Source organism: Numenius arquata, chromosome 17 (genome assembly GCF_964106895.1).
Source record: "Numenius arquata chromosome 17, bNumArq3.hap1.1, whole genome shotgun sequence".
Lineage (NCBI taxonomy): Eukaryota > Metazoa > Chordata > Aves > Charadriiformes > Scolopacidae > Numenius > Numenius arquata.
In genome coordinates this window covers 3,296,214-3,313,239 of record NC_133592.1, presented here as the reverse complement: position 1 = coordinate 3,313,239, position 17,026 = coordinate 3,296,214, and the positions used below count along the sequence as shown (strand labels likewise).

The 17,026-nt window shown below is 48.0% G+C and overlaps 1 protein-coding gene across 1 annotated transcript in view; it reads left to right on the top strand.

Annotated features, from left to right (window-relative positions):
- The window catches only part of RNF213 (ring finger protein 213), a 55,005-nt gene that overhangs the window by 30,034 nt on the left and 7,945 nt on the right, over window positions 1-17,026 (top strand). The window contains 28 exon segments of the mRNA XM_074160262.1: window positions 460-596; window positions 911-1,006; window positions 1,455-1,573; window positions 2,157-2,267; window positions 2,978-3,057; window positions 3,870-4,017; window positions 4,371-4,506; window positions 4,944-5,132; window positions 5,600-5,733; window positions 6,174-6,328; window positions 6,649-6,861; window positions 7,246-7,427; window positions 8,100-8,220; window positions 8,331-8,431; window positions 8,702-8,881; window positions 9,428-9,591; window positions 9,687-9,789; window positions 11,244-11,358; window positions 12,200-12,410; window positions 12,521-12,711; window positions 13,025-13,153; window positions 13,585-13,695; window positions 13,940-14,182; window positions 14,840-14,921; window positions 15,275-15,309; window positions 15,644-15,738; window positions 16,245-16,404; window positions 16,731-16,911. Coding sequence (XP_074016363.1) covers window positions 460-596; window positions 911-1,006; window positions 1,455-1,573; window positions 2,157-2,267; window positions 2,978-3,057; window positions 3,870-4,017; window positions 4,371-4,506; window positions 4,944-5,132; window positions 5,600-5,733; window positions 6,174-6,328; window positions 6,649-6,861; window positions 7,246-7,427; window positions 8,100-8,220; window positions 8,331-8,431; window positions 8,702-8,881; window positions 9,428-9,591; window positions 9,687-9,789; window positions 11,244-11,358; window positions 12,200-12,410; window positions 12,521-12,711; window positions 13,025-13,153; window positions 13,585-13,695; window positions 13,940-14,182; window positions 14,840-14,921; window positions 15,275-15,309; window positions 15,644-15,738; window positions 16,245-16,404; window positions 16,731-16,911 — 3,922 coding nt within the window.

The following is a 17,026-nucleotide window of genomic DNA, read 5'->3' as shown; positions in this document are numbered from 1 at the left end:
CAAAAGATTTTAACCCAGCTGAGCCACAAAGAGCCGGAGATCTTGTGGGCCTACTACCAAAGCTAAAGAACTTCAGCTGAGATTTGGCTGGAGAATGTCTCTTTCCTGCCTCACACAGAAACTTTCCCCTGGGGCTGGACTTGCTGCCCCCTGAGAGTGCTGTGGGGAAGCTCCTGGGCTTCATGAGTTCCTCAAAGCCTTGGTTGCCCCCTCACAGCTGCCCCTCGTCTCCGGCAGCACCAAGAGTCGCTGTGTCCAGCTGCCCAGGGGTGGCCCTGGCTTGAGGTGACAGCCCATGTTGACCCTTTGCCTACTGGCAAGGCACATAAATGTGGTTTTTTGGGGTGCAGTCCAGCTCTGCAGCAAGTCAGCAGTATCTGGGAGCGCAGATGAGTGAGTCTCTGCTGCCTTCCTGCTGCGTTCCCAAGGAAGGGACAAACCTACCTCTCGCACTCCCAGGTCACCACCTTCTCGAGGCTTCTCACCAGTGCTGACGCGGCTTGTCTGGAGGAAGAGGTACAGGGGAAAGCACAAAGCCTTCAGATCCTGTTCCTGCAGCAGTTTGACACAGAGTACTCCTTCCTGAAGGGCATCCGGTGAGTCTGGCTTTGCCTTTTCCTACTCTGGATAGGCTGTCACTTTGCGGGGAGACTGGTGGGCAGAACATTTGGAGTAACATGAATGGAAAAGGGAGGCAAGAGGCTGTGCTGAGCCGTGGCCTGGCTTGGTGCAAGCTCTATTAGCTCCGTTCCACCGAGATGGGGTTCTATAGCATCTCTGTAGGATGGGTGTTTTAATATCTCCTCCTGCCTGCAGCAGCCAGAGCTGGTGTGGAGTGGTGACTAGTGTCGTCCTTAATGTTTTGTTTTTACACTTTGTGACTTCTTTTAAATCCCTTTTCACTCTTCAGAGATTTCCTTGATGCCACATCAGGAAATAAAGTCCTCATCATTCAGACAGACTTTGAAGATGGCTCTCAAAATGCCCAGCTCGTTGCCTCAGCCAAGTAAGTCAAGTGTGAAGTGGTTCCCAGCTCTTCTGCTTGGTGGCTCCTCACCACCATTTGATTATTAGTGCTGGTTTGGGGATTTCAGAATCAGGAATGTGTCATTTTTGTTTATTCTGTAGTGGAATGAATCTAGAAGCACTAATTGTATTTCAAATAATAATTGATGACCCAAGTCAATATAAACTAGGATGGGTCAAATTAGCAGATAATCCCCTCTGAAGCGTGAGTTCTTGCTATTGGCTGCAGAAGTCCTGAGGAGCTGAGGATTGGGGTGTCGCTCGAGGCACAGTGAGAGGTGGCGGCTCAGGGAGGAAGGGCTGAGCGAGTCACGTCTGTACGGGGTGGGGTGGGGGGCGAAATGTGTCCTCTCTTACGGAGGAAAAACTGGTGGCTGTGAACTTCTGTCTGTCTTTGATCTGTCAACAGCGTTTCCCCTCTGTTGCAGATACACCGTTGTTAATGAAATCAACAAGGTGGACCTGGGAGAAGTCTCTATCTTTGTCTACTTCATTATGAAGCTTTCCCGGGTGGAAGGAGGAACGTCCTACGTGGGATTCCATGGAGGTGGGTCTGGCCACCTGTCACTCCTCGCTCTTCAGCTGGCTTCAAGCAAACATATCAGAGCAACACTTCTTTTGTACACCTTCCTTTTTAATGCTTAAAATCTGGAATCAGTGTGTCCTGTGGGTTGTCAGAGCTGCTTCCCTTGCCCACAGGGAGGTCCCTACCTTGGATTCCCGGTCTCCTCTGTGAGAGCGCCTTGCTTTGCCACTGACCCATGAGTCCTCTTTCTAGCCAGCTGGAGAGCAGCAGACAAGCATGGCGCTGACTGCATTGGCATATTGTCCTCCAGAAGGCTCCTGGGTACCTGCTGACATGTTCTGCTTCCAGCAGCAAGGTTCCTGCTGCGTGTGGTGGGCTCTGAGAGCCTCCAAGCCCCAGCAGTGCGTGTGCCCTGCCAGTCAGGGGAGTGGGCATTGGCATGGTCAGGGAATTGCTACTTTCCCTTTCTACATCAAGAAGCGAGAGTAAGTGAGCTCTGAATGTGAACTGTTAGCTCACAGGTACTGGGAGATAATTCTTGGGAAGCTCCTCTAGAAGAGCATGCTGCAGGCAGGAAGTGATTTATTTTGTCCTCTGCCTCTAGGACTGTGGCAGTCGGTGCACATCGATGATCTCCGCACGTCCAAGGACATGATCTCCGATATGACAGCGCTGCAAAACCTCACCATCAGCCAGATGTTCTGTGAGGATTCAGGTAAAACCAGAGGTGAGCTCCTGCTGGCCGTGCCAGCCAGTAGTGGTGATATGCCAGTGGAGAACAGGGGAGATGCCAGCCCAGACTTGGTGTTAGTGGAACTTTTGCCTGGTACCACACGTCTAATGATTTTATCCCGCTCAGCATCTGTTTTTTGTGAGGGTCACCATGTGGCTACTGACTTGTATTTAGTTTGTTACCGCAACTTTGGGTCATCGAGTAAGTTAATTTTGTAGTTTTCCCTTTTTCTTTTGACAAAAATGTGGTATCTGCACTGCTCAGAGTACTCTGTCTCAGCATGGGAGGCAGCAGATGCTGCACGGCAGAGACCACTGACGAGGAGTCACTCCAGAGCATCTCACTCACGTGAATATATAATCTATAGGAAGGTTAGAAAAGACTTTTTCTTTCCTCTCAATTTTTTTTCTTGCACTTTTTCCTTTCACCGTACTGCCTTACAGTGTTCTCTTAGAGCTTAGTGCGTTAGCTCTGAGTGTTGTATTCTTTCCAGTTCTTGCTGCGTGAAGCCTGACAGCCCTCGCAGCTGTAGCTGCCTTTAGAGAGGTGGATCTCAGCTATTCCTGCAGGTGATAATGGATCTCTGACAGACGTTCTGCTGCTCTGGGATGCAGTTGCTAAATAGACTCTTATCTGACTGATGCAGAAGTGTACTGCTTCTTTCTAATAAAAATTCTACACCTCAGTTGTAGCTCTGCCTGTGAATGGAGAAGAACAGGAGGAAAACGAGGTGGAGGTTGAAACACCGGTGCCAGAAGCAGAGCACTATGAGGTCAGTTCAGAATACATTTCTTTGCTGCTCAGCTCCCAGTATGGCTTTCTGCTCTTTTTCACGCATAGGTACAACACAGTTTTTGCATCCCTGTTCACTTGAAATTCATCAGGAATGTTATTTGCGTCGTGAAAGTTAATGATCAGACACAAATTCCTCCCCCTGCAGCCCAGTTGAAGTCAGCATCATTAAGAAAATAAACCATTCTAAGGACCCTCTAATTCCTTAGTCTTCTCATACTCTTAATTTTTAAAAAATGGTTTTAAAAGCTTCTGTTGTAGTTCTGCACCCTGAAGCTGGGAACTGTGGTTCTGCGCCAGCCACTCCAGCAGTTTGCGCTGAGGCGTGGGTTTGAGCCCTCCCAGAGCTGGCTCTGGGCTTCGCTGTGCTGCAGCTGCGTTAGGACTGGCTCAGGTTCCCCTGACGGCATCAGTGGGAGGATGCCCTGGATGAGGGTGACTATGTTTGGCTTTTGCCCCTCTAAGCATCTCCCAGGGAGGATGTATTTTCCTTGGTCATATGTATCATTTCCATTTTTTTCCTGAACTGCTGAATTTTCCCCCATACGAATCTTAGCTTAATACAAATGCTATGTTACACGCCAATTTGAAAGGGCCCCAGAAGTTGTATCGTGTACTTGATAGGCTGCAAATCTAAGTTCTTCTTTTGCTGAGAGGAAATCTGGGAGATGGGATGCTGGGGGCACAGGGCCCTTTCGAGAGACCACCGTAATTGTTTTAAGAGGGATGTCCTGTGGGCAAGGGTGTAAAACCAAAGAGTAATGAACTTGTTTTCACACTGTTCCTGGGAAGCGTGAAATCCTGGACACCACTGTGCTCCTGAGGACCTGTGTACAAAGTGCTGTGGGGATGCTACGGGACCAAAACGAAGATCTGAGACGAAGTACAAGGCGAATTAACATTCTCCTTGGCCTTCTGTCCAAAGAGGATGACTTGAAAGGTATGTGCTCACTGGCCGTGGGAGTTGGTGTTGCTGAGCATCTAGGGGACCACCAAAACATTGGGCACCCAAAGGCCAGTGGTCCTGGCTGTAGCATAGACAAGGAGGATCTTGCAGGCGATCTCCCAATAGTGTGTGTCTCTTCTGTTCCAGTCTGTCACTCCTTTGGCTGTAGGGCTTTTCCTGGAGTCTAGGCTATGACTTTTTCTCGGGCTGTGCAAGCACCGGTGGCTGGTCTTTTTCCCAGCTGGCTGAATATTGGAACAACTATAAAATGCTGTGCTTGGTGTGATATTTGGATGTGGATCCAATGCCAATAGAAGAGAAAGCGCAAGTTCCCTGTTGTTTTCTAGCCTCTTTCCTGAGGATAACAAAGGCTCGTCTCTCCAACCTTTTGAAGAAACAAGAAGAAAATTCCCTTCATCCAAAAAACTGGGTGCTTCGGGAGGCTTCCAACCTCAGTGCTCTCCAGGAGGCTGGCACCTTCAGGTGAGGACAGGAGCAATATCTCATACCCTGCAAGCTTCCAAGAAAACTCTGCAAATGGCAACTGTGCAGCAGAGATGGCAGTTTTGTGTAATCTGAACATCTGCAGTGTTAGTCACCAGTCTGTGCTGGAAACTCTCCAAAGGCAGTTTTGTCCTCTCCTAGCTCCCGTGGGAGGGTGACTTAGAGCTGAATGGGCTGTACTGGGACAGGAATGGATGAGTGCACAAGTGCTTTGAGTGCAACAGTGGGATTACAGGCGAGCCACAAGTGAGAGAAGCGTAGGGCATTTTGTTGGTAGTGGTTTTTCCCCTTAAAAGCAGGATTAGGCCTTTCTCACATGCAAATGTCAGCAATTTTTCAGGATAAGCACCTCCTGGTTTGCTGATACCGTTGCTTACCTTCCCTCTGGGTTTCTTGGTTTCTTTCTGCCCCCCAAGGCACACCTTGTGGAAGCGAGTCCAGAACGTGATCACTCCATTCCTGGCTCTCCTCATTGCTCTCATAGACAGAAATGGCAATCTGGAGCTGCTGGCCAGGCCGGCAGCTGAGTGGGTGACAAAGCTGTGGATGTTCATCTTCAGTGACACAAAACTCCTGAGTGTCCCTTTCGGTGTGGGTAAGAGCAGGTGAGCACTGGAGAGGAGCCGCAGGAGGGCTTGGCTGCCGGCACTCGCACCAGTCCAGCACTGGCTTTCAATCCACATGGGAGATGAACCTTTGGTTGCTCCCCTGTGCTGTGCCAAGGGCAGCAGGGCAGTTATCGGTGACTTCGGAAGTCTGGTTTTTTTCTGCTTTATCCCCAGTTCTCCTGGGCTTTTGCTCTCTAGCTCTTGGCACGCTCATACTTCTTACCCAGCCCTTGGAGCCCACGTGTCCTGCCATTACAGCCCTTTGGCCAGGGAACACTGACTGACTAAGCCCTAACGCTACACTGTTGGCAGGATGAGCTGTATTAACGAGTCCTTCAGTTCTTTCCCTTTCCCTCATCCCTTTCTAAGGCTAATTTCTTGCTTTCTGCAGCTTTCTGCCTCTGTTGTCTGAACGTGTTTCCCAGGAAAAAGCCCAGTGCGTTAATGACCTTTTAATCCCCTAGCTCTCAGCCTGAGATAATTCTGGTGCAGAACAACATGACGGTGTCTGCTGGGAGTGAGATGCCCTTCAGCTGGAGGATAAAGGAATACTTGGATGACATGTGGTTGAAAGCTCAGTACATCCAAAACACTGGAGGTGAGAGCCTGGCTTGAGCTGGTGACACAGAGCATCTCCATCCACTGCCCTGTAAACTGTGGTTTGTCACCACTGTGATTCTGTGTTTCTGTGACCCTGGAGCCACCTTCAATCCCTCTGGGCTCACGTGAGCCAGCAGAGCTTTGTGCAACGAGCTTTTCTTTCCCCTTTTGCTGCTAGTCTTTCTCACGTATTCTGTGCCCTTGTATTCAAAATGCTGTGGTTGATGCCAAGAGTTAATGACAAGGTGAGATTCCATAAATACAGCACTGGTGCCTGGACTGAGAAGGTCTGGCCCCAAATCCCTTGTGAGTGCTCTAAATGAAGGGAGTACTGTATGCATCGGTGATTAATTAGGTGTCAGTCTCTTTAGGATAGAAGCTGTGTCAAACCCGGCCTCCTCCTAATATTCAGCTTTTCTTTGCATTCTCATTTTCCAGACCAAGCTGAGAAGTTTGTGGATATCTTCCAGGAAACTGCACTGGGAAAATTTATCTCTGCTCTGAGTGAGGAAGAGAGGCAGATGCTCTTCCATTGCTATATCAAAGACTTTATTGTCTTGACCATTGGTGTGTCCTCCCCCAAGGAGCTGCAGGTGAGTGTCTGGAACGAGAGCTGGAAACCCTTTGGATGGAGAGAAAAGCACGATGCCTGTGAATGTGCCCTTCTGTATCAATCCTGCCTTCTCAGACACAACCCCTCTGAGATGGACTAATAGCACGGTGGCCACAAATGATCACCAAATGGCTGCTGACTTCCAGGGGAGCACCTGTAACAAGTGACACATCATCTAAGGCTCTCTTTGTAAAGCATGGGTTCTCTTCTTTCAGAGAATTTTGCCAGGATTTCCAGTACAAAATGAATTAGAAAAATGCTTTCTTAATTTTGATTTTAACTTCTTTTCTAAACTTTCAGTGTCTCCAAATCGCATTCTTATCCTGCATAGAGGAATGGAAGGCAACATCTCCCAGAAGAGAGGAGATGGGGCCATCCTTGCCTTGGGTCCACCTTGGATATGATCGGTTCAAGAGCCGCCTGCAGAACTTTTCCAGGATCCTGGCTGTCCACCCCCATGTAGCTCACTGCCTTCTCAACCAGAAAGAACATGGAATACCACATTCGGAGATGGTAGGGTCACTACCAGGCGTTTTGTGGTCCGCAGCCTTAGCAGAGAGCTCTGTCTTCACTGAATTAGCGTTCGGTCTCCTTTTGATTTCAGCGATAGTGAAGTGGGAAGCACGCGCTCAGTCGGGATCCTCAGTATTAGGAATAATCTGCTGTGTTACCATTGGATTTAAAATAGTTTGCCCTGCTTTCGCGTGGGTTAATAGGATGTGCTAATGATGTGAGCCGTGAACATGAGAATTCCAGAGCTTAAGATAATGAAGTAGAACATTGCTCAATAGAACACATGTTATAGTGAACCAGATTGAGAGCCCAAGGTTCATCAATAATTCTAAGCTGCAACTGTTGTGTTATTCTTACACCCTGTCTTACACCCTGTGTATCTAGGTTTTGGATGTGTTGGCTGCAATTGGATGTGTTGAAGAGCTGGCGAATCAAGTGGAGACAGCGCATCCAGAGACCTGGCTGCACAAAGTGAAGAATCTTCGAATGCCTGTTGAATTCCTTTGTAAAGAGAAGGATTTGCAGAGGAGTGGGAGTTGGTGCCATCGGCTGCTAAAAAAGCTCGAGTATGTATCGCAGATCTGCTCACAACCTCGATCTCTTGCCTTGCTGTTAATAAGAGTATTAGTACAGGCTGGAAGCTGCTCAGTTGCTGCTTTTCTCAGACGAAGACTTTGCAGACCTTTCTGGGTTCCTACTAGACTCGGTTACATACCAAGCATCAAGAGCCAGGTCGGTTTTTTTTCCCCTCATCTCACGTCAGTTCTCCCTCTAAATCTGGCAGTATCATCCAGTGCATCCCAGCTGGGCTCGGGGTTTATTTAAAGCTTTCATTGGGTTCCCGTTAATCAGGAATGTCCGATGTCTCTCCACCCCACGCACGTAAAGACTGTGAGAGATGAGGAACTTCGCTGCATCTAAGGTGGAGCCTTGTCTTGAAAGACAAGCCCAGAGAGCTACCCCAGTTCCTCACAGCCCTTGTTTACTGTAACTGAAGCAAAGAAAGGGTGGTTAACTGGGCCATAACCTCGCTGTGTTTAGGTCCTGGTGGGTGCTTTGTCAAAAAGCCAGGGCTGAGAACCAAAGGGCAAAGCAAGAAGGTGCATGAGAAGTGCCCAAATTCTGCAGTGGTGAGCATGAAAAGCAGGGAGATCACTAGACCGAACCTGGTGCTGCACTTCCATTCGTGCTCTCAGCTCATAATTATACTGTTTGAAATCACGTTTTCCTTCCCACAGGGTCTGCTGGAACCAGGTTTTCTCCATGGCTCTGTTTGTAGAACACGTGCTGTTTGGCATTGACACTCTGATGCCAGAATTTGAGAATTTAGTGAAAAAATACACTTTGATTCTTGCCAAGGTAAGCAAAGGTGTGATTTCACCTCTTCCCTGTTTGCTCCTGCTGACCATGGGAATTTTTGTCTCTGGTGTTAGAGCTGAGTCATTTCGCTTTGTCCTTTTCCTCTGCAGTGTTTTCAGCACGATTCAGACATGAAGACTCATCCAACTTTCGTTGCAGTGATGAAAGTGCTGTGCCAGTGCAAAGATGAAGTCAGCAACAGGCTCTACAGGTAGTGACATTGAGAACAGGCCCCAGGGCCTGTAGGAATATTGCCTGTGCTGCCAGCATGTTTCTGGGCCTGAGGCGGTGCTGGGACAGTGTCACCAGTGCCAAACCAAGAGCAATGACTTCCTTTTTGCTCTGCACCCTGAAGCTAAGCAGTTAGCCAACAAATCCTAAATTATCTCCTCTTGGACTAGGTGCAGATTAACATCTTGCTCGAAGGCTTTTGGTAGTACAACACTGAACAATTGTGTTCGTTGCTGTTTCTGAATTACAGATCTGATCCGAAGCCGTGTCCGATCTGCTTCAGAGAGCCGAAGGATCCGGTCTGCCTGCCGTGCTCCCACGTGGTCTGTCAGAAGTGCATCAGAACATGGCTAGTACCAGCACAGATGCACTGTCCGTACTGCAGAGCTGCTTTGGAGGATGTTGATTTAGATGTCTCCGTGGAGCTCAGGTACCTCCAGCTTGTCCGAGGTGGAAGCCGTGTGGTGGGGGCTGGTTGCGTGAGGGAATTCCGATATGCAGAATTCAGCTTCGCTGAACTTGTCAACACAAGCAGAAATGGGTGGAGGGAACTCTGCTCCGCTCTTTCTGCAGCTGGAATGAGCCCTGTCCATTTTCTGTTTATTGCTTCAAAAGAAGGCAGGAAGTTGCCTTGGCCCCTGTAAGAAAACTGTAGTTCCAGAGCTAAAGCTGAAGACTTCAGCAGGGGCTAAATCGGATGAGGGAGCTGCTTGTAACCTTGGATCGCTTTGTGATAGCTTAGCAAAAATCTCTTGGAAAATGTACCCGGTATCACATTGCCATTTATAATCTTAGTTGCTGATGTGATAGAGCCTTTGCAGTCAGTGCCACTGAAGTGTTGCACAAATCCAGCATTTTGGAAAGCTGGAAAAATATCTCACCTCGGTGACTTCTGCCTGTGTCTGCTTCGCTTCATGCATTAGTTAAATGGTTCAGTATTTGAACATTGTCCTAATGCTTTTTACCCTTCCCCTAGAGATGCCATTGCAAGAAATGCCCTGTTCCGGCAGAGGTGCAATAATTTCTTCATAGATATGGTCACTACCATGTGCTTTAAGGACAATGAACCCCCCGAGGCAGGGGTGATCCAGGAACTCCTTAATCTGCTGTTTGTTCACAGGAGCCTCCTGAAAGGTTCAGGTGAGCTCCCTTCATCCTATCACTCAGCCTCACAGAGATGATTTTCTTGCCGCTTTCTCTCACCTCCCAAACTTGTCTTTTTCTGATCTCCACAGATCCCCCTGCTATCTACACAAAATTTCTGTCCCCATTTAACGACGAAGTGGATGAAACTCCCATCATCCGCTCAGTAATGCTGAAGCTCCTCTTGAAGTACAGGTGAGGACAGTCAGATGGTGGATGGAAGTTACACCAGGGGGTGGTTCGGCTTTGTTTTTCATCACCTCATCAAACCCACTTCCATCCTGTTTCATTGCATTTGTATCATTACAAATGAAATTCATCCTGTTCCTTTGTATTAGTTGTGCTACTCAGCTGGCTTGCAGATAACTTGTGTTGAAGTATCTGACCAGATTTACCTGGCTGTTCTTAACCTAAACCTGTGCTGACCGTGGGTGGTGACTAACTGACGTGCTGTAGATCAGCAAAGCGATACTCCTCGTCCACGGACATTTAACTAAGAACCATCTTTTGTGTGCTTAGACAGACCCCTCCATTCACACCGGCTCCTTGGCCTCCTTTTGCAGTCAGTGCACAGAAAGCCATTTCCCAGCTGTGATCCTCTCCTAAATCAGATGCGTAACACAGATCAGGTGACGTACGCCCTAGAAATGCTAATTAGGCATTGTTGGTGGTAGAATCATAAGATTGCGAGGCTGGAAGGGACCTTTCAGATCGAGTCCAGCCACCAACCTAACACTGACAAAAACCATCACTAAACCGTGTCCCTCAGCATGAAGTCTACCTATCTTTTAAACACCTACAGGGATGGTGACTCCACCACTTCCCTGGGCATCCTGTTCCAATCCTTAATAACCCTTTCAGTGCAGAATTTTTTCCTAATGTCTAGTCTAAACCTCCCCGGCACAACTTGAGGCCATTTCCTCTCATCCTATCGCCTGTGACTTCGGAGAAGAGACCGATCTGCCCTTCCTACACCCTCCTTTCAGGGAGTTGTAGAGAGCGAGTAGGTCTCCTCTCAGCCTCCTTTTCTCCAGGCTGAACACCCCCAGCTCCCTCAGCAAAACTTGTGCTCCAGACCCCTCACCAGCTCCGTTGCCCTTCTCTAAACGCGCTCCAGCATTAATTAATTAAACCATCAGCCCTCACCCATCAGCTGCATTGACTGGTTTGTCACAAGAGGAGTCCAGGGTGACTAGTTCAAATAGAGATGTTTACATTTATATAGCAAGTCCCATCCATTTGAATTTCAGGTGAGAGCTCCTGTGACCCTTAGGACTCAATTCAGTTGTCCTTCCATGCGTTTCATGTTATCTTAGACACCCAAGTGTCCTGCCTGGCTTCAAGCTGCTTTTACGGAAGGGAATGAGTTTCCTGTAGTTCCCATGTTGCGTCTGCAATTCCCATGCAGTTATTTCAAATACCCTAGAACATCTCGTTTGACTCTGGGCATAAATATAACCTATGTTTCAGCAGATGCTGGATGACACCTCGCAAAACATGGCACAAGTGCTTTTCCATCTTCCAGATGGATCCAGGGTGACCCCCAGCTGTCATGTGGACATAACGAGTCTTTTGATGGTGATTTAGGACATAACTGGTAGCTGTCAGTATTGCAGCTGTGGTAAAGGGGGTGTTTCTCTCTCCTGTAGCTTCAATGAAGTGAAAAACGATGTGCAAGACTACCTGTCCCGGGTAGAGCACAGCAAGATCCTAGAGAACAACGATAAAAAAGAACTCTACTTGCTTGTTGTCAACTGCTTGGAGGTAAGAGCTTGGCAATGAAACTGTTGCAGGAATTAAAAAGTCAAGAATAGAAATTCTTCTGGAATTTTAGGCCAGTTTCTTGTGCACGTACCTGGCTGCCCAGCGAGAAAGCCCAAAAGGAAGATGATATCAAATCGGCTGGTCAGAACCTGCTCTCCAGTAACCAGCCTTGCTTCCCGAAGGCCTCTGTCTCTTGGACGCCTTGGGCAGGTGTCCAAGTGTTAAGAGAGGCCCAACAAGACTCAAACTCCAGCCCAGGAGCGCAGCAGGCAGGGAGATCTCGAGTTGTGGTTCCATTACCGGACTACGTTCTTGTATTCCCAGACACTTTGTCTGCAAAGCTTTAGATGATTACGCTGTTTGGATTGTTCCCTGTCCTCCCCCTGCGTAACTTTTAATGCTTTGGACAACTTTAAACAAACTTGACAGCAGGGTTGAGGTTTAATTTCTGGTAGTTTTCATTAAAATGGTGACTTTGTAGATAAGATCAAACTTTGTATTCTTGCTCAAGGAAGGACAGGTGGAGCTTGGCATCTTGGAACATGCAATGGGTGTTTTGGTCTGTGGCCACTCATCACGCTCATAATCTTTGAGCTCAGCTAAAGCTTAGGAAATACTGGGGAGAGCCTGGGCTTATTGCAGAGGAAGGTGTTTGGTGAGGTGGCAGGGGTCTAGGATAAGCACTGGAGAGACCACCGGAAGGAGGTAATGGCTTTGGGCTGGAGGGTGCCGGGAGAGACCTGAAAGCTTAACGTGCTCACTGCAGTGAGGATGCATTGGAGATTTAAGTACCTGATTTAAGTGGTTCTGCCGCTCATGCAATATTCCGGCCCATCTTTAGGATTCCATGTGTGAAAAGTCTGAGGGCAGCCTTGGACATGAGCATATAAACTATCTGCCTGGAGAGGGAGGCTTTCCAGAGAACTACCTCCCAAAGAACAATGGAGAAACTCCTCAAGAATCATCTGTGGAATATCTGCAGGCGGTGGCCAAGGTTCGCTTGTACCTGAGCAGGGCTGCAGAGTTACTCTTTGACTTGCACGAGCCCACAGGTAAGTCTGATTATCCTGCTGTCAAATGTGGGAATGCTGTGTACAAGTTTTACAAGGCAGGATGTGGTTTTGCCTTTTTTTTTTTTTTTTAATACTTTTTTCCCCTCCAGAGCAAGACAAGGTTGAGGAGAAACGGCGTTACCTGGCAAATGTGAGGAGGTTCTGTGGCCTCGCCAAGAACAACTGGCATCGTGTTTTCCTAGTCCGGAAAATTGCTAGTCAGTATGGGATGGAATTTGCTCAGAAGCTTGTTACAGAGGCACAGTTTGACTGGGTGTTTCCAGTGGAAATTCTTCAGCAGGTAAAGAAGAGGTGTCTCCTTGGAGATGGCTGTGGTCTCCTCTTAGTCCTCAGCTCGTGCTGCTTTGGGGGGTTTCTACTGTTGGGTGGCTCTGGGGGACTCACCGCAGCAGGAGTGATTGGGAAGGTGAGATCCTCATGCTCTCTCTCTGGAGCCTGTTATGGCAGTGAGAAGCTGTTTGGGTTGCCACGCTGCCCTGCTCTCTCTCTGCGAAGGCTGAAATGCCCCAGTTCTTGGGAGGAAGAGGAGATTCTGCCTTATCCCATGGCTGGTGAATGTCCACAGAGCTCACCCTGGCCTCTTCCCTTTGTAGGTACAGAACAGCCAGTCTAATCACATTGATCGTTACCTGGCCTGCGGCGACAATTACAGAGTCCTGCGCGACGCCGTGGGGAAAGCCATGATCGAATGTAAGACTGAGGGCCTTCTAGAGGCAGAGAAGGTAGGACACGTGCTCCTCACCATAATCCTGTTCTAGGGTCTGGGTGGCCAGCGGTTAAGCTTTATGTGTTTCTCTTAGCAGTGGCTCTTCCAGTGGAGATGCCGGGGTTGCCTTTGCCTGGAAGTTACTGTTGGCTTATCCTGGCAGCCACAAGTTTGCTTTATTTTCTCATCTGTGTTCTAGCATATGTAACTCTGGGGCTGTTTCTGTTGGTTGCCTCGTCTCGTGTTTCTCCCCTTGTAATATACGGCAGCAGTTGTTTTGCCGTGAGCGATACAGGCACCGTGGAGCCAACTGGCTGGGGAGCAGGCAGATAATCAAAGACGCTTCAAGCCCTCTCCGTGCCTGCCCATACCTGTGTAGCCTTGTCAAACTTCAGCTGTGACAACTACAGCCTCTTCCGTGCCACATCATCAGTTCTTCTTTTCCAGGCCTTGCGTAACCCCCCGGCGGTACGGTCTGTCCATCTGCTCCTGGCTCTTTTCAGGGAGGTCACTGCCCTGTACGGAGTTAGTGATTCAAATCTTCACCCCAAGGAGCAGGTGAGATACTTCACTTTGGAAGCTCGTGACAAACACATGTCACTGATAAAGGTGAACGAGATTTAAATCAGCGGTGGAAGAGCCTTTTGTTCTTCTGCCCCAAATACAGTCATGTCCTGATCAGAGCAAACTGAGCATGTTTTCAAAGCAGGGGCAGCACAGCATGGGAAAGCAGCTGATGCTCCTCTCCAGTTTGGTGGGCGATATCATGCTGATTTTATTTCTTTTAAATATGTGCTTTCAGCAAAGAGATGTTATGACTGAGTTCATCCAGAACTCCCAAGCCCTGAATTCTCCAGACCTGCAGCACTTTGCAACTTCTCTGGTGATGAACTCGCTGCCGTCTCTGGCAGTGGATCCTCAGAGCTTCAGCCACGGGGGAGCGCTGGCTGAGATGGCTGTTCACACCGCAGCCGTCCTGCTGTGCGTGCAGAGCCCTGTCCTGCAGCCCCTCAGGAACCTGGCATTCCATCCACGCACCATGGAGGTAAAGAGAGTTAACTGGGATGGTAATTCAGCGTATTGCTAGTTCTTTCATGTATCTGCTGGGTCCTCTCTAACCTAAGCTTTCTTGACATCAAAAGCACCAACTTACTGTTTTAGCTGTGAATTACCGATGTATGCTTTTTTTTCAGTGTTGTTGGGATTAATTAGCACACCAAGCATCTCTGGACTGGTACTTTTTCAAGGTACCTTTGCATCCTGAGCCATATCAGGCAAATACTTTTGCAGACATTTGAGCAAGCAAGTCTGGAAGCTGTTGGCACGTCACACTGTGGGGACCTATGTGCTCTAGAGGGTGATGGAGCCCTGGGCTGAGTTGGGGTGGAGGGATCTGCTGCTTGCTCTCCATGGCACAAGGAAATGTGCTGCTACACACCAGGGTGCATCAAGCCACCCCAAGAGGAACCTAGTTCAGGATGTCTAGAGAATGCCTGCACAAGGCTTAACAATATTGACAGTTCTTAAGAGTGGATTTTTCAAAGGTGGAATTTGAAAATGTGCATAATCTGTGTGTGTGACCTCTGCTTTCAGACGTCTCTTGTTCCCTAACATGAATAAGGAGCTAGTTGAGGAACTGCTACAAGAAAGAACAGATACATGTATTCATTTGTCACCTTTTTTTTCCCTTTTTCCTCCTTAGCACTCTTTTCTGCCTACAATGCCAGAAGATATAATGGTTCAGGCGAGGACCTGGGAAGGAGTGGCCTCTCTGCACTGGTACAGTAAGTGCTCCTCTGGCTGTGAAAGACATTGAAGGATAATCCTTGGTTTTTGGATGAAACTGTTCCAAATGTGAGGACAGACACACTCCTCTTTCATGCTTCCAGCCCCTTTGGTATTGACAGCAGAATCTTTCAGGCTTGTTCCTTGTTCCTCGAGGAGAGGTGCACTGAAAAATTCCTTGGGTTCCCCCACAGGAGTGATTCCTTTGAGCTTTGGGGCTGTCCGTGCTTTTGATTAGATCTTGAAGCATATTTCTTGCTCCAAGATGATGGTCCCTATGAAAGGAAAGAACAGGGGCTTTATAAATGTCTGTTGTTATAACACTGTCCTCTTTGTTTCTCTTTCTTGCTAGCGTGTCCAAACGGCCACCCCTGCCTTGTAGGAGAGGTAAGAATTTGAGATTGGTGGGGTTTTAAGCAGGTGGTGTTTTCAACAATAAACGGTTTTATTTTATTTACTGGTTTTTATGTTCTATAGCACGGCAGTTCATTTTCTAAATTCTCTATATTACAAATCTTTTTTGCCATTGTAGTGTAAGGTTTAGAATAGCTTTAACACAGCTTATACCATAAATCTAGGAAAGAAGAGATGGAGGTCTGTTTCCCAGTATATAGCAGCTTTTGAATTAACCAGTTACAGCTTGGATTTTTGTTTTGTTCTCTTTCTCTGCTGGAGTGGCTCTTGCTCTGGAGTTCAGCGTTCTCATTTTGCTTTTTGCTAGTGTGGCCGCCCCATGGAAATGAGCTACTGCCTCGACTGTGGTATCCGAATTGGAGGGGAACAACATAAAGCACTGCCTGGCTTCCGAGAATTCCGGTAGGCTTCGATTCATTGACCTTTTCAGTGCGAAATGATGTAGGACTTGCCTGTCGTGCTTCCAGGGCAAAAGGTACCAACCACTTCATGCTGCTGCCTGAAAGGTGGCATGTGGCGTTCCCCACTGGCTCCCACCTGGGCCTCCCAGGGGATCAGCACTTGCAGCTCTTGTGTAAGAACGTTAAAGTTACTAATTCTAACAGCAGTGGCTTCTTGTCTATCCAGCACAGAGCTGGCTAATCTTGCCCTACAGGGCTGAACATTACCTCTTTCATCTCTTCCTTGGAAGAGATGTCCAAGGAAGAGTAACCAGCCAGTAAAACCAAACAAATCGGCTTATTTGCATAGAAAACTTACTGGAAGTCCTCATTCCCCTGTAGCACTTTTAATTGGCAGCTTTTATGGCATTCAAAGAACTTATGGGTCAAAAAGACATTACTGGGTATCAAAGACATCTCTTATGTGTTTTTGTCAAGGCAAAAAACTATATATGTACTTTCCAACAGGAGTAATGAAGACAGAACTCAAACTGGACACATACTTGGAGATGTAAACCACAGAAAAACAGCAGGAGTGTCTGATCGGGACATGTCCCCTGTTGTCTTCATGCTGATGCGCTTGCTCGTGCATTTGGCAATGCTGCTGGGAGCCACAAAAGATCCTCAGGTATCTCCCAATAATAGTTCCAAGTGGCCACATGAAATGTAGTGAAACCTCTGTATGACGCCCGTCCTTTTCATCATATTGCCAATTAACTGGGGCAGTCTTTGAGGACATGAGACCCAAATTCACTTCCCTCATTGCCCAGGAGGGATTTTTGGTTCCTTTGTGCACTTGCATGTGTGCGTATAGACACGGACCTGTGTGTGTTCTGGTGGGAGGAATCCTACAGGATGGAGCTGAGACTTTCTGATGGACTGTAGCTCCGAGTGCCTTGTGCTTGAGCTGGATGTTACTGCCTGTGCTCATTCTTCCCTTTCCTTCCTCTTTAGTCACTTCAAAAGATTATCAAGCCACCGGTGCCCAACTTGGTGAGGTTCCTTCAGCAGCATATTCAGCAGGACTTGGTACAGCTGACAAGAATTTTGGGGAAGAGCGTGGATGAGACTGTCAACATCCTTCATCTCGTCCTTGGCAGCATCCTGAGGGACACCCAACAGCACCCAGGCCAGTGTAAGGAGCACATCAGCATTTCCAGGGCAGCAGTTATTTAGCATCTTTGCTAATAAACCATTTCCAAGAGGCAGAAGCTGAGCTGATGAGGAAGATCCAGAAATTTGAGGCTTGT